This window comes from Volvox carteri (assembly GCF_000143455.1).
Source record: "Volvox carteri f. nagariensis unplaced genomic scaffold VOLCAscaffold_4, whole genome shotgun sequence".
In the NCBI taxonomy this organism is placed as follows: Eukaryota; Viridiplantae; Chlorophyta; class Chlorophyceae; order Chlamydomonadales; family Volvocaceae; genus Volvox; species Volvox carteri.
In genome coordinates, this window is record NW_003307547.1 from 2,404,290 (window position 1) to 2,427,275 (window position 22,986).

The 22,986-nt window shown below is 54.7% G+C and overlaps 4 protein-coding genes across 4 annotated transcripts in view; 3 read left to right on the top strand and 1 right to left on the bottom strand.

Annotated features, from left to right (window-relative positions):
• The window catches only part of VOLCADRAFT_120406 (uncharacterized protein), a gene marked incomplete at its 3' end in the record, with an annotated part of 8,143 nt that extends 4,731 nt beyond the window's left edge, over positions 1-3,412 (top strand). The window contains exons 8-12 of the mRNA XM_002946777.1: positions 123-244; positions 1,109-1,253; positions 1,933-2,002; positions 2,509-2,600; positions 3,204-3,412. Of these exons, the coding sequence (XP_002946823.1) occupies positions 123-244; positions 1,109-1,253; positions 1,933-2,002; positions 2,509-2,600; positions 3,204-3,412 (638 nt within the window). The remainder of the gene's footprint in view (positions 1-122; positions 245-1,108; positions 1,254-1,932; positions 2,003-2,508; positions 2,601-3,203) is intronic.
• Positions 3,413-4,018: 606 nt separating this feature from the next.
• Positions 4,019-6,785, bottom strand: VRN1 (S-like RNase). The gene is made up of 5 exons (XM_002946965.1): positions 6,566-6,785; positions 6,443-6,499; positions 5,924-6,191; positions 5,378-5,512; positions 4,019-4,924 (listed from the first exon to the last, which is right to left on the bottom strand). Exons 1-5 carry the CDS (start codon positions 6,715-6,717, stop codon positions 4,766-4,768), a joined length of 771 nt encoding a protein of 256 aa, XP_002947011.1. The 5' UTR covers positions 6,718-6,785; the 3' UTR covers positions 4,019-4,765.
• Positions 6,786-9,913: 3,128 nt separating this feature from the next.
• VOLCADRAFT_45610 (S-like RNase) lies at positions 9,914-11,692 on the top strand (the record flags this gene model as incomplete). The annotated part of the gene is made up of 5 exons (XM_002946778.1): positions 9,914-9,942; positions 10,019-10,075; positions 10,728-11,001; positions 11,205-11,339; positions 11,600-11,692. Coding segments are annotated over 5 exons (588 nt in total), but the record flags the coding sequence as incomplete, so codon positions are not given.
• Positions 11,693-15,821: 4,129 nt separating this feature from the next.
• On the top strand, positions 15,822-22,970 carry VOLCADRAFT_103239 (uncharacterized protein). The gene is made up of 13 exons (XM_002946779.1): positions 15,822-15,848; positions 16,034-16,223; positions 16,965-17,160; positions 17,553-17,700; positions 18,436-18,545; positions 18,940-19,164; positions 19,524-19,688; positions 19,815-19,949; positions 20,428-20,505; positions 20,612-20,761; positions 21,115-21,199; positions 21,505-21,635; positions 22,435-22,970. Exons 3-13 carry the CDS (start codon positions 17,143-17,145, stop codon positions 22,570-22,572), a joined length of 1,383 nt encoding a protein of 460 aa, XP_002946825.1. The 5' UTR covers positions 15,822-15,848; positions 16,034-16,223; positions 16,965-17,142; the 3' UTR covers positions 22,573-22,970.
• Positions 22,971-22,986: the final 16 nt, after the last annotated feature.

A 22,986-nucleotide genomic window follows, 5' to 3' on the forward strand; every position in this document is an offset into this window, starting at 1 on the left:
ACCAAGGTTGTGGGGGAGAAGGCATTAGGAGAGGAGGAGGGATCCCGGTGTTTGGGACGTCGGCTGTTGACCTTCCTCACCCTTTCCCCCTGCCCCCCCTCCCCTCCCCCCCCCGCCCGTAGCCCTGCCCCACTCCGAGCGGCTACCCGAGCTCCATCACGTGGTCTGGGGGCTGTCCAAGGACCTGTGCGCCTCCGGACTACGGTGCGGCTGCCTGCACACCAGGAACAAGCTGCTGCACCAGGTGGGGGCACCGGCGAGTGGGTGGATGAGGGTGGGTGGGTGGGTGGAGAGGTATGTGCGGATTGGGTTGAGGTGTTGTCGTGGGGGAAGGGAGCTGGCGTGGTTTGCCATACCTATAAAAGCCTCCTTCCCGCATCCTCTTCCACTTCAGCATGACATCGTCTTAGCACCGTCTTTCAACCGGGGGCATCGAGTTGGGTCGTATACTTGTTGGCGCCACGTCCAGGCGCCCGGGTGTTGCAATCTTGCCCTTCGTCGCCTTGCCATTCAAGAGCCCGTCATCACAGAAAGTTTGCCTATTTAAAGAGTTGGTTTTTCGGTCGGACAGTACAGCTGCTGCCCTGCCAGCATGGGGGGGGGGAAAGTTGGATATGTCCCATGTGTGTGTGTATGTGTGTGTATGTCCCCGCGCCTTCCCCGGTCCCGTTTCACGCAACCCATGAAGGTGTTTGGCATCTGGGTTTTTCGATTTCACATGCCCGCCCGCACTCCCGCCCGCAGTGGTCCTATGTTGGCGATTTCCCCCCCGCCCCGGCCGCCCGTTGCACGTTTTATATAATTACATAGATGTACATGTATTATGTATATGTATATACATATACATATATACACGCATAATAGTTACACATATATATGTATGTTTTGTATCCTGTATCTGTATGTTTGTATATCCTTGTTTACCGCCTGCCCTTCCATTCTTTCGTTGTCTCTACCACCGCCGCATCCTCCTCACCCCGCCCTTTACCTCCCTTTACCTCGTCCTCCTGCTGCCGCCGCCGGTCCCGTCCCCGTCCCCCGGCCCGTTTGTGGTTCGTCTTTCCCCGTCCCCCCCTCCCTCCCGCGGCCCCCCCTCCCTCCCCCCCAGGCTCTGGACAACCTGGGCTACTTCTGTGCGGTCCCCAACCCGCTCCAGTGGGCCCTCACACACCTCCTGGAGGACCGGGAGTGGGTCAACAACTTCCTCGCGACCAACAGGGCCAGGCTCAAGGCCTCGTACGACAAGCTGGAGGGTAAGAGCTGGGAGGGAGTGTGTCGGTGTGTGTATGTATGTAATGTATGTATGTATGTATGTATGTATGTATGTATGTATGTATGTATGTATGCATGCATGTATGTATGTGTGGGGGGGAGGGACCCGGGGGCTGGGTAGCGGACCATATGTCAGGAGGGGGTGCGGAGCCCCCGGAGTCGGTGTGCGTGGTACGGCATTACAGGAGCATCGGTGTGTCGTTATCTTACCTAACCGGCGGTTGGGTTTGTTGGAATGCCCTTTTCCCGTGCAGAGTTTGTCATCCTTTTCCTGTTTTCCCCCCTTCTCATCTCCTCTCCTCTCTCATCTCTCGTCCGCTCTCTTTAGGCAGCGTGTGTTTTCAGTTTTGTTCCCCCTCCTCTTTTGTTAGGAAAACGCTTTTCACGATCAAAATGAAATATTTCTGGACTGGAAACTTTTCTCTCTCCGCCTCCCCACACCGCCTCACCTCATGCACCTCTCCCTCCGCACACCCTCTCACCCCGCGCTTCTCCTTTATTCTTGGCCTCTTCCCCCCCACTGGCAACTCGACCATCTTTGCTTGTTGCATTATATGACCCTTCCCTCACATAAACCGCGGTTTTCATTATCATCACCATCATCCAGTCATTTCTTGACCCCCCGGGGGGCCCCCAATCCCACGTTTCACCTCCCGCCAGCCGCTCTAAAGGAGGCGGACATACCCCACTTGCGGGCGGATAGCGCCATGTTCTGTTGGGTAGACCTGAGGTACGGAGTGGAGGGAATATGTAGGGGGATTTAGAGGTGAAAGGGGAGAGGAGTTGGAAGGGTGGGGAACCCCTTCCTCCCGAATTACAGAAGTGTGCAGCTACATTTGCGGACTGGGTAGCAGAGGGATGGGACGGCAGTGTGGGGTGTGTTGGATAAAGAGGATCAGCATGTATATGTCTGTTTGTTTGTCTGTTGTTTGTTTGTTTGTTTTGTATGCACCCTTGAAGGATGACTTGCCACGCGCTTCTACTCACGCTTCCAGATCCCCCCGTTTAGATCTCGTCTGAAACCCCGCAGCTATCTGACTTCGCCTGATTCTCCACAGCTGCCCTCCCGCCCCTCCCCCTTTTGGTTCGTGTTCCAGTATCGGCAGTTCATAGTTTGAGCGTTTGGACAGTTTATGATGATTTTGCCTCGAGGCCTCGAGGCCTCGGCCCGTTTTCCTCCTCTCCTTCCCGGTCGCTCCGTTACCTGTCTGTTTGATGTTGGTCGTGGACGTGCAGGCGGTGGCTTCCCCCGCAGCACCCCGGCTGGTCGGGTGAGCAGGAGCTGTGGAGCGCGATGTGCCGGGAGTGCCGGGTGCTGCTGACACCAGGTGGGTGGGGGGGTGGGTATGGGGGGGTGGGGGGGTGGATGAGTGGGTGGGTGGGTGGATGGGTGGGTGGATGAGTGGGTGGATGAGTGGGTGGATGAGTGGGTGGATGAGTGGGTGGATGTGTGTTATGACGAATCATGTGCAAAAGTAAAGAGAGACAACTGTCAATACCTCCCAAGCACCAAGTGTTGGGGGCAAGGAGAGGGGACAGAGGACGAAGGGGGTGGGTGGGGGAACAGTATCTAAAAAAGGATGGACGTTGTGGCAGGGAAGGGGCAGGATGAGGAGGGGAGGTGTGGTTTAAGGGTTTCGGGAACACCCGCAGTCCGATTCATGACACGTGCTGTTGTGTTCCCCCCGAGAAGATGTACAACATGGGTTCTGCCATCCCTGCCTTAACCAACTAACCTACTAATTAACTAACTAACTAACTAAGGTCTCTTAACTGGCCCTGTTTTATGACTTTCATCCCGGGATATTTTTCCTTACCCCGAGCTCCCACCTCTACCACAACGCCGTCATCTGCCATAACTTGCACATATCCATAGTGTCCTATACACTACACATCCGTACCCGTACCTGTACCTGTACAAAACAACCCAGGCGAGCAGTGTCATGCCTCCGAGCCGGGCTTCTTCCGAATTTGTTGGGCCTGGATGCCGGGGGACGCGCTGCCGGAGGCCGTACGGCGCCTGGTAAAACACTTCGGAGGCCGCGGCGCCACCACCCGCAGATCGGATGCTGAGGGACGGGACGGCCCGGCGGCTGGGGAAGCTTCTGCGAAAATGGACGATGTGGCTGATGAGATTTGATGAAAAGACATGAGACAAAAGACGTCTGGGAGGGACATGATGCGATTGGAGGTTGTGACTTGATGAGACACCATATTGTGGTGAGTTTAACAAACGCGCTCGCGCTCAGAAAAAGGGGGGAAAAAGGGTTGAAGACGTCCGATGGCGCGGCTGGTGGCGGCATGGTGTAGGACAAAATTACCCGGACCGAATGTTTTCCGGCCGCGTTTTCTGTGTTTCTTTTCATGTTTCCTTCTATTTGAAATTTAAGTAGGGGAGTGGGCATGTCCCCCATTTCCCTGTGGAGCCCGAGCTTAGCGGTGACGCTGTTACATGACGTTGGCATCTTGATCATGATGATGACGATGATAGTGGTGGTGGTGGTGGGTTGTTGCTGCTGCTGCTGCTGCGTGGCGGGCGTGTTGGAATTTATGGAGGTGGTGATGAAAGCATATGGTCTCTCGGCGAACACCAAGGGCACAGGCGGGCTAACGAGGCCGGGGCTAAAGAGCGGACAAAACGTTATATAAGCGGTTTTGGAAGAGGTCTCAACATGCGACCTAAGGAACTCTTATCGATATTCGCTGCTCAGCCATTGTGCCAGAATATGCAATGGTGCGATGCTCACGGGTGTAGCGGTTTTACAATTTCCAATCTACGTGTTTCAAATTAGCAGTGCAATTGAAATGCGACACGACGACAAGACCGAGTTAATGGTGGAGAACTGTATAGTATCGACGCATCGCGGCAAAACCAATAATGTGACGATTGGTTACGACGGCTAAGCGGTTTTGAAGTATTTGACATCCGCACATCCTAACACACGCTTAACTAACCTCGTTGGTCTACGCAAGCAAGCGCTGACCAATCCGACCGGAAAGCGGAGTTAAGATCTATTTATTATATACGCCTTCATACCCACAAAGAAAACGCACGGAAAGTTGGAAAAAAAATCAAAATGATACATATACGTCGCATCGGACTGCAAAGCTCCTGATTTTGAAAACATACGATCGGAAAAAAATGGCCGCTGCCAGTCTGAAAACCTGGCCCGGGTCCCGTCACACCTTTTTGCCCACCTCCGGGCTTCTCATGTCAGGGTATATATATTTTGCCATTTCCCTGTCTTTGCAACGACAGCCCTTTTCATTCGCCACTATGTCAGCATGGACGCACCTGACAATATTTTCCCTCTCTTTCACACCTTTTTCGCAGTACATGACATCATCAATGACCTCTTTTCTGCTCGTCAGAACGTGATCCCACCACCAGTTGAATATAAGGAATAACTGGCAGGACTAGGGGGGCCCCCGCAGAGGAAGGAAGGGCTCACATATTCACCGGTTCCGTCACCACCACCACCACCACCGCCAGCTACTGCACGCCGTCACGCTCTTCCTCGTCCTTGCTGCTCAGCTGGTCAACGTCCAAACGGCTCTTGAAGGGCGGAATGACAACCTCCTGGCATGCGTTGCCCTCTTGGGAGGTGTCGCAGTCGAAGGGCTTCAGGTCCTTGTCCAAACACATCCAGATCTGCAAAACCACACAAACAAAAACACGTATGTGGCACAGGAAAACACACACAGAAATGTCAGCCTGATCCCATATTGCCGCTAAGATTAAATCAATTCAAAAAGACATAAGTGTGCGCGTGAGGATTGGTGTTCGTGAAGGTGGTGTAGGCGGTGCTTGGAGCAAGGGGAAAGGGGTCAAAGTTGCGAAGCGGCAATGGGATCCGGACCATGTATACTATACTAGTGCTGCGACATCGCATTACAGTACGTCGAGGCAGCTCTGTGTGTGTCTGCAGCTGTCGCGGTGAGGGCACCTGCACCTTCAACACCCTGGCGGGCTTCTCACTCATACCAGACAGCCAAACCAGCCAAACACAACAAATCATCAGGGTCAACAAATACTCTGCATGCAGGGCCCCGCAAACAATCTTCTCGGAAAAACATTCCCCGGGGGCAGGAGCCAAGAGCCCACCTCGGATAGCTGCCGCTTCCTGCCGCAGTGTACGAGCGGCCGTGCGCCGTACATGTCCTCGATCGCAGCGATCAGGTCCTTGGTACGATACACCGATGTCCTAGAGGGTACGATATCGGCCTTTCGGAGAGCGGCCTGGGGTGCGGATGAAGTTGGAAGGGGGGGTGCTGCGGCGGTAAATTACAGGGGCTCGGAGGCGGGCGAGGGGTAAAAAGGGGAGAGACGAACCACATACGAGTGAAGCTGATAACCCGCGGAGAAAGTACAAAAGAGGGGGAGAGTGGGTAACACAACTGATTACCGTGCTGTGCGTGTGCTCTTTAATCTTCTAGCGTTTTGCGCAGCAGGTTTGCGCAGCAGGAGAGTTCTGTGCGGGCAGCGGCTCTTCAGCGTTTCTCACCCCTTCAGCCCTCCGCCAGCCTCCTAAGAACCGCTTTTGTTTTGTTTTTCACTTCCGAGCCTCCCCACCAATCAAACGAAATTATTTTATTAAAGACCGGCACCGGCATGGAGCACTGCCCTCCCTAAAGGCCGAGTGGTACTTACCGACAGGTCGTACCGCCAGTGGAGCTTCAAGATATGGCCAAAGTACGAATGCTCCGACGGAAAGATGTCCAGCGCGCATGTGCCGTGTTTGGACCACTCATGCTCCCAGAAAGTCTCGTCCGAGTCGTACACACTCGGCCACTCGACCTCCAGATCGTCCATCAGATCTTCGAGCTGGTCCTCATCAAATTTGTCTTCCGGAGTGCAAAACTGCGGCCAGCTGCCGTTACTGTAGTTGGGCCACAGGCCGTGAATGGTGAAGTGGAACCTGGGGAGTGAAGAAGAGGGGGAGGGGGGAGGAGGTGGTGTTGGGGGAGGTTGGGGCTCGGGGGCTTGGGGTTCTGCAGGACGCAGGGAGCGGGGGATCGACTGGGATGAGACACAGCAGGACAGCAGGAACGAGCTATGGAGAAAGAGGTAAGGACGAAAAGTGATCATCTTTCAAGATAACATGTCCCGAGTCTTGGGACCCCTGGTATGGTCCTTTCGAGAGATAGCATTCCCTGACGCCAAGCTCACCCGCGGTTGGGTACCAGCGGGCAAGCATGAGTTGAGCAGAATGAGCCTGCCCATTGCCTGAAAATATTAAAAAGATGCAGGTTAGCAAGGCGACCCGTGATAGAGGACCCAAGGGGAACGTACCGGACAAACATGAAGTAGTCGAAATCGCGCTGCGCCGTCGGGATTGCAGACGAAGTCGCATCTCCGGACCATGATATGGATGACAATGGTCTTGCGCCGCTAGCGATACAGAGCAAGCTGGTGAGGGCGAGCAGCCTCAAGCACGAGACCATGGTATATACCTGGAACCTCAACCGTGCGAAAGGGAAAATACGTAACAGAATACATATATGGTCTGTTTATGCCCTATGTAGTAGATTTAAAGCTTCAACGCACGTTGGAAAATGTACGGGTTGAAGCAGTTGGATTCTTGGCCGGCTTACAAACTGCCAAGAAGTTGGAGCTAGGGGTTTACTGACCAAATTTCCTGGAAGTATGTGCACAAACGAAAGGATTCAAATATTTCAGCTGATTCTCTCCACGTGCCTTTGTGCAGAGCCAAGGCGCTATGCGCGTCATGACTATGGAAAATGATGACATCTTACTGAACGCACAACCGGATGATCTCTTAGAAGGTGCAACGCGTGAAGGGTTGCACATATCAATATTTTTGGAAACGTCTTCCGGTGGTGGACCCGTAATTTAGGATGCGTGTGCTACTGTGCGATTTCCCACTGCAAGGGACTTCGCAATGTACGACAGCATATTGACAGCGCAGGGCAGCTTGTTCTGCACAAGCACTGGATGGGGCCGTCGCAATATATGGAGGGCATATCCCACCAACGCATCACGTCATCCTGATGCGATTTAGGCAAGGTGTGTCGGAGCTGGCGGTTAACAGGCTGTATGAACGGGCTAGGGAGCACAGAGGGTGTGCCACATGCAGTAACACTAGCACTGCGGAGACAAAAAGCGCTTCTTGTTGGAATAGACAGGGCATTTGTGAATTCCACTGAGCGCGAGCATGCTGGAGTTCATGTGAGTGAAAGACCAGCGCGGATTAGCTGAAGTGATCTATGATATGTTCCGCGCAAGACGCAGCATGCAGCATTAACACTTTACTAGCTTGTGTGGACAACTTATCGTCAAGACTGCTAAGCAAGGCGAGACGGGAAAACCAACTGAAAGAAACACACCTCCTTCAGGTGCGGACATTACAATCTTCATGACCAATGTTACACTTAGGAAAACTAAGACGGGAGCGACCTTAGTCGTTTTGTGAATGAAGACTTTGCTAAGTAGGCATGCCGCGGACCGTTCTAAAATTTAACACTCAGCTGAGCCCCGCCTGTACGATTTGCCTTTCGGTGCACTGTTCGGTGTACGATGAGATTCGTCAGGGTTTCGCTTCGTTAGTAGTATTAACCTGAGTAACCATACCCACCCATAGTTGCTTCTTATTACGTGTGTTGAAAACCAGCGCGGGCTGGCTGAATTAATTCTGGATTCGGCATTAGGCTAATAGTTTCTTTCCTTTTCTTTTGGTATTGCTTGCGTTTTCGCTTGGTTTCTTAGTTCTTTTTTCCTTTTTCTTTCGCGCTTGGTCTCGCGGTCCATTAGCCTCCTGGGCTTTACGAACTCTTGCGAGCTTGTAACATTACATAGGCCTTTCAGCTCTCTAAAATCTTTACACTATAAAGTATTATAGAGCAACGCTAAGACCTAGCCTTGGCAAAATAGCGACGGCCGTATTGCCCCGGCTCTGTCTAGAGAAGAAGCGAATTTGCGACACCGCGTATGCCGAGGCTTTCTAATTCGCTTGCGAGCTCGTGAATTGCCAGGCCGGCAGCGCTTTCATCATCATGGGATGGAGGGAGGAATGTATGAAGGGCGGGACGTATGGAGGGAGGAAGGAAGGGAGCGGGGAATGTATGGAATGGTGTATGGAGGGATGTATCGAGGGGGGGGGATCATCATTGAATGTTCAGGAATTACGCCTAACAGATGGGCAGTTAGTAACAAGCAGTTTCCAGCGATCTGAGTCCGGAAGCTCGCTGGTCCGGAAGCCCACAAACAACAGGCCACACAATATCACGAAGCGGAGCTTCATCAAGCCGGTAACCGCAAACTGAGGAAAAGGAAAAAAATGGGACAACGGCCCTTAACCAACCCCGCGCATATTGTACGGCCTCACCCAGCGAGTCGCTATTCCGTCGTGCTGCAGCACGACGCAATAGAGCTGGTATTAGGAGCCAGCTGGCTCCTAATACCTCGCCTAGCAACCTGCACGCGCGAATACACCCCATATTTAAGAGGCAAACTACTAAAATCCACAAACCCGTACTAACCTCTAACCAAGATAGTGCGGCGGGGAGGGCGGGGAAGAAAGGAAGGGGGCCAGCCACACAAATCCAAATCCCCTGGCCTGCCCACGACCTTCTGGGGTTTCTGGCAATTATTGCGTTGAACTAAAAGATTGGAAATTCAAGGTTCACAGAAGTACGTGCCTGGAAGTTGTTGCTTGCCTTCCAAGGCATCGCTTGGGCACGTTGAGGACCAAATGCAGGGTTTGTGCCAGGACAAGCCGCTGATGTCTGACATAAGGTGATTCTGCGTGTTAAACGCAGTGTTAGTTAGCATCCAACTGCTTTTCATCAGGTCGGGTTGGTTGCGTTAGGAGGGGGTACTGTTTAGTGCCGTGCGCCTGCGTCCGGGCGTTTATGAAGCGATTGATTACAATCTGTCCAAAGAATTTCATGGTGTCTTAAGGAAATTCCCTGCGGTGTACATGCAAGCGGCTGGGTGCCTTGCTGTCTGTAAGGCCTAGCTGTTATAGTCGGGTTCTTGCTTAAACTTGTCAGTTTTGGTTTGTGTCGTCCACGTATTCGCCAATCGCCATCAAAGCTTGTACGTCCCGTTGACTCGAAAACACGGGTCCGGCATATCGCTTGAAGCTTTGCAAGCCAAATGAAAGCGTGAACAATTCAGCCACTTCCGATTACGCCCATTCACAAATTGGGGACCTCCTAATACCACATTTCAACGTGTGTCTGGTTATTGTTTTGGCCGAAATTTGCTAGGTTGTTGACTTGACATCTAGTTTTAAAATGACGCTGAAAGGATTCGTAAGCGTACGGCCGTCTTAGTCTTTTCTTGCCAGGTCGGCAACACCAAGAAAAAAGCCGAGATATCTCAAAAACTTCTGACTATCTTTGGACGTTCTGACACTCCTGTTAATCAGTCTAGGGCTTGTTTGCGTAAGCTGAATAAAGCCTAGCCATCAAAGCACGAAAACTCGTTACAACTAAGTTTTGCTACCTCTTCAGGAATTACTGTGATCTTAGGTGCCTTTCATTTGTGATGCCTGTCGCTTGGGCGTCAGGCCGGGGTTACGCCCCTTGGTTGCGCAAGCTCATTTTCGCCGGGCTTTTCTGCTTGGCAAACTGCTCAAGGCACATTGTGTCATTGCATAATGTTAAGGACAAGCCACGTGAGTTTGATTTTTTCCTTCTAGTCAGGTGCGTTGGTGGCCTCGGCCTCGACCGTTTGTCGCACATAGCTGTCGAACCCTTTGGGCATTGCTCATCCTTGCAGGCAATGGCCCGGCAGCTATTGCAGCTCGAACGACTGCCCACGGCTTCGAGATTTCGGGTGGGTTTCCAGCCGAACTGTCCTTTGCACCGAAACGCAAATGGACCGTGCGAGGATGCTCTTATCCCCCGTGTACTAGCGCGTTTTGGCGCTGTTAAATTTCGTCTCACAGACGCCTCATCAGCATTACCTGAAGGGTCTCTTGCCTGCTCGGCACGAGGCCTCCGCGCCAGCTAGCCAGTCAGAGCTGTTGCAGGCCACCATTCCTCACCGTAATCAATCTCATCCGCAGCAGCAATTCAACGCGGACGACGAACTCCTCATCCCGTTGATTCTTGTCATCCCTATAAACACATGCTTATGAGATGTGGTGTAACACATGCGCACACTTGCATCGTCGGCTTAACCGCCTCGACCCCACCTGGCGGCAATCCCCCCCTTCCGCACAACCATCTGCCCATCCAAAGATTCACACCCTCTCTCCCGGCGATACCTCACGGATGAAATGAAGCCTCTAGAACGCAGTGACCTGATCCCCCAGCTTTATTCTTCTTTTTTCCCTCCGTTTTCATTATGCAACGCTCCTGCATTCCTGCGCTATGTTATCCCCGTCGATCCCCCGCTCCCTGCGTCCTGCACAATCCCAAGCCCCCGAGCCCCAACCTCCCCCAACACCACCTCCTTCCCCCTCCCCCTCTTCTTCACTCCCCAGGTTCCACTTCACCATTCACGGCCTGTGGCCCAACTACAGTAACGGCAGCTGGCCGCAGTTTTGCACTCCGGAAGACAAATTTGATGAGGACCAGCTCGAAGATCTGATGGACGATCTGGAGGTCGAGTGGCCGAGCACGTTTTTCAGCTCCGAAAATGCCGAGTTCTGGGAGCATGAGTGGTCCAAACACGGCACATGTGCGCTGGACATCTTTCCGTCGGAGCATTCGTACTTTGGCCATATCTTAAAGCTCCACTGGCGATACGACCTGTCGGTAAGTACTGAAACTTATGTGGGTTGTTGTTTGGCTCTCCTCCCAATATTTCCGAGTTCCAATAAAACGGCAACACGTCGGGAGTTTAAGCACGGCATCGAACTTGATCCAACAGTATGTATAAATATACTCGAAAGCTGAACCAAGGGTCACTTTGCCATTTTCCCACATTTTTTCACGTGAACATGTCCTCCTCGTCTCAGGCCGCTTTGCGCAAGGCCAACATCTTGCCCAGTACATCAACCGCGTATCGCGCACAAGACCTGATTGACGTGATTGACGATACGTACGGTGTACGGCCGCTCGTACATTGCGATGATGAGGGCCAACTTTCCGAGGTGCGCGTGTGCGGTGTCACATTGCTTCAGCGCAGCTGCAAGAGCGCGTGCCTGCCATCGTAACGTGCACCTCTGCCAGTTGCCGAGACTGAGATTGTCCGAACACGCTTTACCGGAGATGAATGAACCCTAAAGACACGGAAAAAGCAGCCTTGGGCCTCTTGGGTTATCATGGCCTTCGTCTCACACTCGCACATCGATCCTCGCGCATGTGTGTTTTCCTGTGCCACATACGTGTTTTTGTTTGTGTGGTTTTGCAGATCTGGATGTGTTTGGACAAGGACCTGAAGCCCTTCGACTGCGACACCTCCCAAGAGGGCAACGCATGCCAGGAGGTCGTCATTCCGCCGCTGTCCGGGGGCGGTTCCATTGCTCCTCAGCGAGCGGGAAGGGGGGCAACAGCAGCAGCAACAACAGCGGTAGCAACAGCAGCAGCAGCAACAACAGCGGTAGCAACAGCAGCAGCAGCAACAACAGCGGTAGCAACAGCAGCAGCAGCAGCAACAACAGCGGTAGCAACAGCAACAACAGCTGCAGCAACAGCAGCGACAACAGGGGCAGGCGGCAGCGTGGCATTTTCGGGGGAGAGCGAAGTCGGTGGTGCGGCGGTCGCCATGATGATGATGGCGGGGGTAGCGGAGGGTGTCGAGGTCGAGGGCGGCTCCGAAGGGGGTCGGACCGCACCCGCTTGGGGTACTGCGGAGGAGTCGAATTACCCCCGGGTTTCGGAGCATGACGCGCGCGTGGGTTCCGTGGGAGACGTATCTTCGGGGGAGTCCCCCGCTGCCACCGCCACAACGGCGGCAATGCTGGCGTTAGGGGGTGAAGCAGCAATGGCTTTGTTCCCTCTCGATGGCGATGATGACGTGGATATGGGCTCCGAAGTCGGTACGGCATCCAATGCCGCCGCTGTCAAAGTTGGTGAGGGGGTTGATGCTCCGAATTCTGGTGTTAACCTAAATTACCTGTACGGCGATGCTTTTCCAGTCGTACAGCCTCAGAATCCAACTCATTTACCTGATAAGGAGGATGAAGAGGAGGAGAAACAGCAGCTGCTTGGGATCCAGGCGATAGAGCAGCGGTTGTTAGAGCGGGAGGAAAGGATGGCAAGAGTGACCGCGGCAGCCGAGAGCCGCCGTGTCGATGGCGGCGGCGGCGCCGCCGCCGCCAGCGCTGCCGCGGCGCTTAAGGCCATGGCGGAGCGTGCCATTGCACGGCTGCAACAGCAGGTCCACAGCTTTGGTAGTAGTGAACACGTGAATGCGGATTCCAGCCTTGACGAGTCGTACGATACGACCATGCCGATACCTAACGGTGGCGCCGCCGCTGTCGCCAGCGGCGGCGCGCAGGACTTTGTGTGGTCATCGAAGCTCCGTCAGATGTCGAGCGGCGAGGTTGTGGAGGGCTTTAACGTCGGCGAGGCAGGTTCGGCGGCAGCGCGCGCCGATGGACGCGGCGGCGGCGGGAGAGGTACGGCAGCGGTAGCGGTGGTCGCGGAGGATGACGGCAAGGGACCGGCGCTATGGGCGGTGCACCCGGGCTTTCTGGTTGTGCCGGTGAGCGCGGATGAAGGGGGCGATGGTGAAGATACTGTGGCTGCCGCCGCCGCCGCTGCCGTCGCCGCTGGCGTCAACGTCGGCGTAACGCATTTGACCGGAGCCCCACCTATGTGGGTCGTGTTGCTTCTTGCCGTACAGCTGACTTGTTTGGTCGTCATGACCCTTGGGCTGGTCGTCGTTGTGGGCATGACGCTGGCAGGCTATAAGCTGGGCGCACAGGACAGTCGTACAGCGGCTGCCGTACATCTGGATTGGGATGAGGACACTGAAGGAGGCGTAGCTGATTTGGGTTGTTGCAGCGGGCCCCAGCTGCAGCAGCAGTCGGTGGCGGTGGCAGGAGGGCGGTCACTATGGCTATGGGCCCCTAGCAGGAGCCACGAAGAGAACAACCTGGCGGAGCCGCTGTTATCGTACGATAAGTACGACTGTGACGGCAGCATAGCGGCGGCGCCAGCGAAGGTTGAACAGCCAGATAGGGAATGTTCGCGAGCGAGGTCGGATTCCTGGCCGGGGACTGTGCTTGTGCTGCCGGTGGCGGCAGCAACCATTGTGCAACCGTGTAAGTTTGATGCATCGCAGCTTTCGCCGTACGCGCCCGTACACTGAGATTATGCGGAATGAAAGGATGTGAGGTACGGCATGGCAGTCCCTGCCTGTTCTACGCGATTTCGTAATGTATGTGACCAGGTAGGCTATCTGTGTTGGTCTGTTTGTCTGCTGTACGACGTCTGTTTGTCAGTTTGTACGGCGAGGACATTTTGCAATACTCGCATTGCTTCGGCAGTGGCTGCTGCCGTCATTACGGCGGTTGAGCCTGGATAACGGTAAACAACCCGCCGTACATCCCGATGGGTTAACCTGACTCGTATATCCAACTATATGCTGCTGACGCGGATAATTTTAAATAAAATATGTTGGATGGTTGGGTGGGGATAATTTGATGTAGTTTTGGAGTTTGGGCTTCGGAGCCTGGTTTTTAATGTGATCCTATACAGAGAGTGAACTTCGCCACGCTCGACTAACATTGCTTGCTGTGAACAGCTGATACTCGCGTTTTGTTATTCGTTGGCAGCTTTTTTTAGATTTTACCACTCTTACCGACCTCTTGTTCGCCTCTGGGAAGGCCCGCGTGCAGAGTTGTTGTGCTTCAAGGTTATGCTTCCGTATGCTATCCGTGTATAAGGCGTATAGGCGCGGTGGCAAGTCCGGGACTGGTGTTAACGGCAGATCAGGTCGCCCTCTCATAGGTCCCGTGCTCTGTTTCCCCCTGTGCCATGTGTGCGTGTGTGCGTGTGCGCTCGTCTAGATGCCCTGCTATAGCGGATGTAGCATGCGAGGACAAGAGCTATGTCCCCGTCGAGCCCATGTCGGGAAGCGAGCACAGTGCGACTCGTAACACTACTACAGCGTAATTGATACTCTTGTCAGGCAGCAAGTGCCGGAATAACGCGTTTCTATTTCTAGCGGTGGATAGGAGAATGGAAAGAAGCGTTCGCGCTGTTCACGTTATTCGCGTTACACCACGAGTGAACTGTGAGCCACACAACATGTGTTTTTGTTTTATGATTGGTTGGTAGTGGTGGTGGTGTGGTCGTCTCGACCGTTGCAGGTGATTTGATGTCTTGTTGGGGACGACAGGGGGACTTCGCTGCATGGATGCATGGATGCATGGATGGATGGATTGAAGCCTTTTGGTGGTCTCTTAATAACCTGGGGAATTTGTCAGCTCCTGCAGCAGGGCCAAGCACAGCCTGGAAAACGGATTCCACAGGCTCCCTCCCACCCTGGCTCCATCGTGGGGCCTTTTGGACGAGATGAGCATGCAGGACAGCGACCCGGCGCATCGTGATGAGGTTCGGACTGCAGACACGACGCCCACACGTGAAAAGTTTTGAGGTCTGCTTTGGGGAAGGGTAAGGATCGTGCGCGGAAGTAGCGATCAGATAGATGAGGTTTAAGAGGATTTGTATGTGTGTTTTGGTTGTTTCGCTCCATGCGCTGAGATTCGGTGTTAAATGGACGTGTGGAAGGTTTTAAGCTGTTCAGCTGCAGTTGCTTCAAGGAGTGTGTTTTTGCCTTGCTCGCTTCGCCGTTCTGGTCTGCTTGTGGCAGTTTTTTTGTGTTCTTCTGCGCATGTGGTGTATAACTGAATAGAGGTACAGGATATGACATGTTAGGATGCGTATTAAGAGGTACGATGAAAAGGGAAAGGGCGTTGCCTGATGCTTGCGGCTGTAGTACGAGCAGGATGTGCCAAGATGTTCCTGGCATGATGTGAAGGATGCTGCTGGAAGATGCCGCTGTGTAAGATTTTATTCATGTATCAGAGTTGCTTCCATCTACGATTCGTTCATGCTCCAGTCGGCTCTGCACAGACCCGAGGGACGAAAGCGACACATCAGGCTACATCTCAGCAATAATCTTAAAAAAATTGACGTGTTTAACACCAATTGGCTTGACAGAGACATTCACGACTCTTCCAGGAGATCTGCACTGCAAGGCCTTAAAGTAATTGTGTCACTGCGTCCTGGACACATCGTAGTTATGTGCTGCTATAATATTATTATTGCTTTCACTCTGAGGTTAGAATATTTACCATAGCTGATGCAGCCTCGTTAGCCCACGCTTGCCTTCATTGAACATTCAACACCTGTCGCCGGAAAATCATGTCGCTTCTAGGTCAGAGGCCGCACATAAATGCTTGCGATGCTCAATATGCCACAGCCCACCGGAAGCTGATTGTACCTAGCCGGGTTAGTTATCGCGATTTCAAGCCGCCAAGCTTGCAAAGCTCTCAGGCGGGCGGGGCCAATTTTGGTGTGACAAGCAAGACTTAATCCATTTCCCCTTGTGGAAATTTAGGCATTGCGGGCAGCGCTCGGGCGAGGCTTTCTTCCTGTAAAGGCGACAGCAACTATTGATGCGGGTTCATTAACCCGCAACCAGCAAGGTGAGGTATTAACATGCATGAGATTATGGATATGCTAATTCACTGGGTTGTTATGATTAGACGTCTTGGACAACCGCAAGCACGTGCGATGGCTTCCCGACGGGGCCCCGTTGCCTTGGATAGGGGAGTAAAGGAGGTTGTTTTCTTACAGCTGAAATCCAATTTTACGGTGGTGCGTTGCGTAGGTTCCTCTTCTGGCGAGCATGTCTCGCCGGCGCCTGCATCCGGCAGCGCCAGCTGCAGCAGCACCCATAACTGCAGCGCCCGTGACGCGGGCTTTGAGAAGTTCCTGGAGGCTGTGAACAGCGGCGCCAACCTGGTGCCTCTCAGCAAACGGATCTTTTCGGACCATCTCACCCCCGTCTCCGCCTACCGGTACGTGCCGTGGCCCCGACTCCCTTTTTGACTCCGGCACTCTCTCCATTATTCCCCTTCCCTGCAACACATCGACCGCATGGTTACTGCGACACAGCCCAGCCTGTAGGACAACGGGACCTTACCTTCGACCTGGGTTGGGAACTAGTGACAGCAGATCTATCCCGGGGGCGCCGTCAAGATGCGGGTTGGCGGCCGGTTGGGATGTGGGTTTCGAAGTGGTGGAGATCGGAGGCTCGCCACCCGAATTCTAAAATTCACTGCACCGCATCACGATGTGTCGTTATGGACGTGTACGTCCGTGCACATCGGCATATATACGGTGCACGCGGCCCAATCTCAACGCCATGCGTGTAGTTGCTTGGCTTGACACACTTTCCCCGCGCCTCCTTCCCTCTCCCCCTCTTTAATTTTCCTCCAAAACACGACACCCTCCTCCCCACGACGCAAGTCCGGCACGGACGCTCTGGGTGTGGGCACCGGACCGCTACACCCGTACTTGCTTATTCCCTTTCACCCATCACTCCCCCCCACCCTCCTCTCTCTCCCCTCGGGGCCAAAAGCGTCGCCATGCAAAGTCCTGTCTCTAACGAACAGCCAATCCTGTCTCTCCATGAAATTCGATTGCGATAATCAACCAGTCCAAATATCCTGCCACGCGCAAATTTCAATAATCCGGCTTTTGTCTTCATTTCCCTGTCTGCAAACCCGTCTTCATTTCCCTGTCTGCAAACCCGTCAGGTGCCTGGTTTCGGAGAACGACAGCGAGCTGCCCTCCTTCCTGCTGGAGAGCGTTGTGAACGGCGACCAGCAGGGCCGCTACTCATTCCTGGGCTCCTGTCCGGCCCTCGAAGTGGTGGCCACCCGGGACAGGGTGGTGCTGCTGGATCACGCGGCCGGCAGCCGTACCGTTACCACGATGGAGGATCCCATGCAGGTAGTTACAGGGGTAGTTGGCGGTTGTGGCGTGGGGTAGTTAGTTAGTAGTTGTGGGTCAGAATAGGCCAGGCAGCATATATGCCTGTGCGGGTGCTGCAACGGTACGCCTGCTGCCACACCAAAGCAGCGGAGCGGTTGCTTTGGACCTCGTGGTCGAATTTCACAGGTTGACCGTTGACCGTTGAGTCGTTGAGAGTGTGCGTGAGTGATTGAAGTCCTCGGTACTCGAGGGTCCTGATACGGAGGCCTGGAGCTGTGTGTGATCTGGGACCGAATGTTCCCCTTCCTGTCCTCTCACACACTCCGCCTCCCTTTTTCCACGTATGTATGTCGGATATAAAATGATATTTGAATGTTTTGAATTGTATGTGCCGTACATGCCGTGCTTAGCTTCCGGAAAGTCTGAGCCGGAACTGGCGGCCGGCGCGTGTGGACGGCATTCCGGACGTGTTCACCGGCGGCTGGGTCGGGTACGCCGGGTACGACACCGTGCGCTACGTGTACGGCAACAAGTTGCCGTTTGAGTCAGCTCCTACGGGTGCGTCGTGTGTTTGAGGGCGAGGGATGGGTTGTGGTGGGGGTTTAGGGTTTCCTTTAGGAGAGGTGTAGGAAGGGGGATGGGGATGGGGAGGGAGTCGGAGCTGAGGGGTCATGGGTGGGATGTGATGCTCGTGTGTGTGTGTTGCCCATAGGGCCCACCTGTGAGGGGGGCCCACCTGGGGGCCCCCGGGCTCTTGACCATCATCATATTGGACTTCCGAATGTCAAAAGTGTTGGCGGCGTCCCAAAGGCTTTCGAGAGGGCAGCGGTGCCGCTACTGCTACTGCTGCTGCTGCTGCTGCTGCTGCTGGTAGTATTCATGGTGGTGGTAGTGGTAATGGTGGCGGCGGTGGATTGCTGTCCGGGAGGACAAGGAGCCCGAGGCGGGTGCTCCTCGCGCTCAGAGGGGCAATTTACCAACACTGAGGGCAAACCATACGTCGACCACCACCACCACCACCACCACCACCACCGCCTCCGGAACTTGCTCACTGTTTCCCACTGGACCCCGGCCAGTGCCTCCTTGACGGCCAGTACCCCGGCTCTCTCCCCCAAAGGCTCCCCTGCCGGCTGGCTGACATCCCCACTGTCCGGGTCGCTGTTCCGGTCACGTCTTTTTGCCTGTTGGCTCGTTCCTCCTTTGCGCATAGGGCCCTCCTGTCATGAACTCCTCCCCCCACCCCCCTTCACCCCAACTTACACAACCACCACCTAACGTCCCCTCACTCTCCAGACGACCGTCAGCTCCCCGACATGCACCTGGCGCTGTACTACGATGTGGTCGTGTTTGACCAGGCGACAAAGATACTCTACCCGATCTCCTGGGTGCCGGTTTCGGAGCAGGTGTGTAGGGGTGTGTGCGTGTGTGTTGGTGGGTGGGGGGGAAAGAGGGTTTTCTGGGCTTTGAGGAGGGTGGCGGTTTTTGTTTGATTGGGGTGGGGTGGGGGGAGAGAGAGGGGAGTTTGGCCAAGCAGCCAACAAGGCATGACAGGGAAATAATAAACAAGCCAGGAAGGATTGCGCTGAAAGGCAAAAAGAAGCGACCGGATCAGCCGTCGCCGGTGCTTTGGGTGGACGGCAGCCGGGGGAGGTCATTCCTTGCACATGTATTAGCATCAGCATCAGCATCGCTTTATTTCCCTCCCCTCCGCCCCGTCATCTCCTTCCCCCCTCTACCTACCTACCTACCTACCTACTCACCTACTCCCCCCCCTCGCCTATGCACCCGCCTATGTAGGACGCCGCTAGTCCCGAGGCCCTGCGAGCAGCCTACGATGCCGGCCTCGCGCGACTGGGCCGTCTGGCTGCCCGTCTGTCCTCGGCTCCCCCCGCCGCCTCCCTCACCCCGGGCGCCATCTCCCTGGACCTCAACAAGCGACCTGCACTGCCATCCAACTCCAACATGACGAAGCAGGCACGTGCCGAGGGGCCTCCGTGGGGGGAAGAGGGGCTGGTGGCCCCGGTAGGGTGGGGTGTGGAACACAACCGCGTCCATTCGGGTCCATTCGGGTTGGGGGTTGAACCGTCCGCCGTTCTTCAGAGTGACCTCCACTTCCGGGTTATTGATGTTGATGCTGCTGTGGTATCACGTTGTGATCACAAAACCCACATCACTTCCTTCACACTTCCCGTCGCTGTTTGTTCGTGTTCATTTCCGTACACGTCCGCCTCCTTTATAGAGCTTTTCCGCGCATATTTGCGACCTGAGGGTTTTACACCAGCCTGGTTATGTTTTTTGGCAGTTTGGCATCCATACGCAATACTACGAACAAGTACGGCGCTAACCCACTTCCCTCCCTTTTTCACCCCCATCACCTTCAGGAGTTTATGGACGCCGTGGCGGCCACCAAAGAGCACATCCAGGCGGGGGACATCTTCCAGCTGGTGCTGTCCCAGCGCTTTGAAAGACGAACATTCGCCAGCCCCTTTGAAATCTACCGGGCGCTGCGGGTGGTCAACCCGTCGCCGTACATGGTGTACATGCAGGTACGGAGGTACGGAGGGGCCCCCATGCCCACCTTTCCTTTCCTCCCTGTCAATCACATAATCACCACGTGTGATGTGTACCCCTCGTCTCGTACCCCCAATGTACACCCGCTGTTTCCTGATCAGGCTCGCGGGTGTCACATTGTGAGCAGCTCTCCGGAGATCCTGTGTCGCGTGGACAACGGCCGCGTGGTCACCAACCGGCCTCTGGCGGGAACCCGGCCCCGGGGTAAGGACCCTGAGGCGGATAAGGCGCTGGAGGTGAGGGCGGGGAGGGGAAGGGGAGGGAAAGGACGGGGGAATTATGTGATGCAACAAGTGGCCAAGAAGCAACTGCTGAGACGGGGGGATGGTGGTGGTGTAGAGAAAGGGCCTTTGGTGCAGGGTGCCCCGGATTCTGTGCGTGTATGCGTGTGTGTCTGTGTGCGTGTGTCTGTCTGTGTGTGTGTGTGTCTCCTAATGAACTCTGTAAGGGGCAGTAGGACCTGGCAATGATGGGGTGTGTGTGTGCGTGTTCTTGTATGTGGTGGCGGTGGAGGAGGCGGTGGTAGTAGCGGGGTGCTGCTGGCTGCTGGTGTATGCGCTCCCGTTTCGGTTCGGTTCGTTTGCTCATTGCTTTCACGCGCATATGTGCATGCTGGTCATATTCCCCATTGCTGGCTATTGGCCGCTGCTGCTGCTGCTGCTGCTGCTGCTGCTGTAATGGCCCTTCCCGCCCCGCTTGCACCACCCCCCTCAGGCGGACCTGTTGGCGGATGCGAAGGAGATTGCGGAGCACGTGATGTTGGTGGACCTGGGGCGGAACGACGTGGGGAAGGTGAGGACGACGTGGGAGAGGGCGCGGGCGCGTGAGAAATACTGTGTGTAACTCTGACATCTGACTGGGTGATTGTATGTATGTATGTATGTATGTCTGCCGCCAGGTCTCTGTGTCCGGCAGTGTCGTGGTTCGCAAGCTGATGGAGGTGGAGCGCTACAGCCACGTGATGCACATCAGCTCCACAGTGACGGGACAGCTACTGCCGCAGCTGGACGCGTGGGACGCCCTGAGGGCGGCGCTGCCGGCGGGCACGGTCAGCGGGGCGCCCAAGGTAATGGGAGGGGGGGGGGGCTGGGGGGGGGGGAGGACAGCGGTTTGGGGTGATCGATAATCCTCGTCATGTATACGTGGGTGTTGTGAGAGGTGCTATGGGGTTCGCAGGAGGAAGGGGTGGCTGGACAAAACATGTCACGGGCGTAATGATGCATATGACCTGTGCATGCTCTTATGCAGATGGGCACTGCTACGGTCGGCGCCTCGGTCGGCTAGGAATTCTTCCGCTGCGCTCTCCAAACAATTGGTCCCCCTAGGTTGAGGTTAATAATTCCGCTGCCTCGCTTTTCTGTTGTTTGTTCGTTGGTCGTTCTGTTGTTCGTTCGTTGTCAGGTGCGCGCCATGCAAATCATTGACGAACTGGAGGCCAACAAGCGGGGACCGTACGGCGGCGGTATTGGTCACGTGTCCTTCACGGGTGAGGGAGAGGAGAAGCGAGAGGGCGTTGTTGTTTTCCTTTCCCCCCAATGGGGGCCACTTGCGCTTTCTGGAGTTACTTCCTGAGTCAGTAGCCCCCTTCTTAATGTTGTGGTGAGGATCCCTGTTCTGGTAGCTGTGCTTTCGCTCCTCCTCTCTTCCTCCTCTCCCGCCCTCCCGCCGTCATTCTGCTGCCTGTATTTCCAATCCGCCGTTCCGGCACACCTCACTTTACCTCACCCCACCTTTTCCACACAACCTAACCAAATACTGTAACGCCGTAACGTAACGCTCAACCAAAACAAGGGGCTATGGACATGGCCCTGGGGCTACGAACGATGATTATTCCCGACTCGGCAGCTGACACGTTGTACAAGTACGACGCTCCTGCGGCCCCTGGCTGTCCACCTCGCCGCGAGTGGAGCGTGCACATCCAGGTGGGGGGGGGGGTGCAGCCAACAGCCCAGTAAAAACTGCAAGGAAGCGCGAGAGTATTGGCGGAGTAGTCCGCTCGAGTTCAGATTTGATTTGCAGGTTAAGTTTGAATTTTGTTGGATAGATCAAAACCCGGCGTGTGACCCTGTTTACTGCAAAGCCTCCCTCGCATGGGATATGTGAACACTTGTTCATCGTTATATATTTATATCATTCAATGACAACCCTTCTTGATGAAGAGTAAAGGGTTTCTTTTTTTCCCTACTTTGGCGAGTATTTGATCGCACCACTACGCCACAACGCACACATTGTCTTATTTCCTTCTGTGCTTCCTCACAAACATACACACATACATACATTAGGCAGGCGGCTGGCAGAAGTTAAGGCCTGACTTCTGCTCCCAGTCGATCCAGTCGACCCGGGTTCAAATCCGCCTGCCAGCTCCTCGGGTGTTTGAGGAGTGATGAAATGGGAGGTGACCCCCCATCATATGGACGGTGTAGGACGTGATAATATCAACTTGCGAGCTGACCAGGAACTAAGTTGATGCGCCGTTGATCCGCTAGATTTGGTTGGATGCTGGTGGTGAGTTGCCGAACCCAACGAATACATTCTGAAGTCGGATGGGGTGACGGATTAGGGTGCCCCTCTAGCAGGGGAGAGCAGGGACTGCCCCGGGAAAGGGGGCCGCTGGCGAAGTTAACCACCCTGTAACAACATACATACATTCGTCCGCATCCTTGCCGCTTCCCTCTTGCAGCTCAGTCCATGAAACCCCACTTCCTTATTTTGTCGTCGCAGGCGGGTGCGGGTATCGTGGCCGACAGTCGCCCAGAGTCCGAGTACGAGGAGACGGTGAACAAGGCGGCGGCGCTGGGCCGGGCCATCGATCTGGCGGAGCAGGCGTTTGTGGAGGACGGCAAGGTGGCCGCGGCGTGATGGATGTGAAGGAGGCGAGGGCTGGGCGGGGATTGGAGTGAAGTGACAGGGAGGGGAAGAAGGGGAGGGGGTGAGAGGACTGACGGTTGCAGCTAAAGGGGAATCTCTTTAAATTCGTCCCCTTTAGGGGGAGGAGGTGAGCTAACCAGAGCGTCAATATCCGAGCGGCGGTTCGGCGATACTAAATTGACGAGGTCTTTGCTAGAAGATGTTGTGAGTATTGTTGTACCGTGCAGGAAAGCGGGACTTTGCCGAAAGGGATTAGGGACGGAACCTTGACTTATAAGAGACGCGTTTTAAAGAGCGATGGTCTCTAGTGATTTAGGAGCTTTATGAACTACTGACAGTGACGTAGGGTGTTAATACACGCTGTTCATGATATTTAATTGTCCAATGTCTTTTCAATGCAGCCGT

What these genes read in the sequence shown, in the direction of transcription:
- VOLCADRAFT_103239 (XM_002946779.1), top strand. An exon ending in GGCGGAACGACGTGGGGAAG is followed by an intron (nt 20,506 to 20,611) that starts GTGAGGACGACG and finishes GTCTGCCGCCAG; the next exon opens with GTCTCTGTGTCCGGCAGTGT. An exon ending in TGGTCACGTGTCCTTCACGG is followed by an intron (nt 21,200 to 21,504) that starts GTGAGGGAGAGG and finishes AACCAAAACAAG; the next exon opens with GGGCTATGGACATGGCCCTG.
- VRN1 (XM_002946965.1), bottom strand. Translation starts at nt 6,717, where the DNA reads ATGGTCTCGTGCTTGAGGCTGCTCGCCCTCACCAGCTTGCTCTGTATC. An exon ending in GACTACTTCATGTTTGTCCG is followed by an intron (nt 6,500 to 6,565) that starts GTACGTTCCCCT and finishes TAATATTTTCAG; the next exon opens with GCAATGGGCAGGCTCATTCT. An exon ending in GGAAGCGGCAGCTATCCGAG is followed by an intron (nt 4,925 to 5,377) that starts GTGGGCTCTTGG and finishes GTGGTTTTGCAG; the next exon opens with ATCTGGATGTGTTTGGACAA.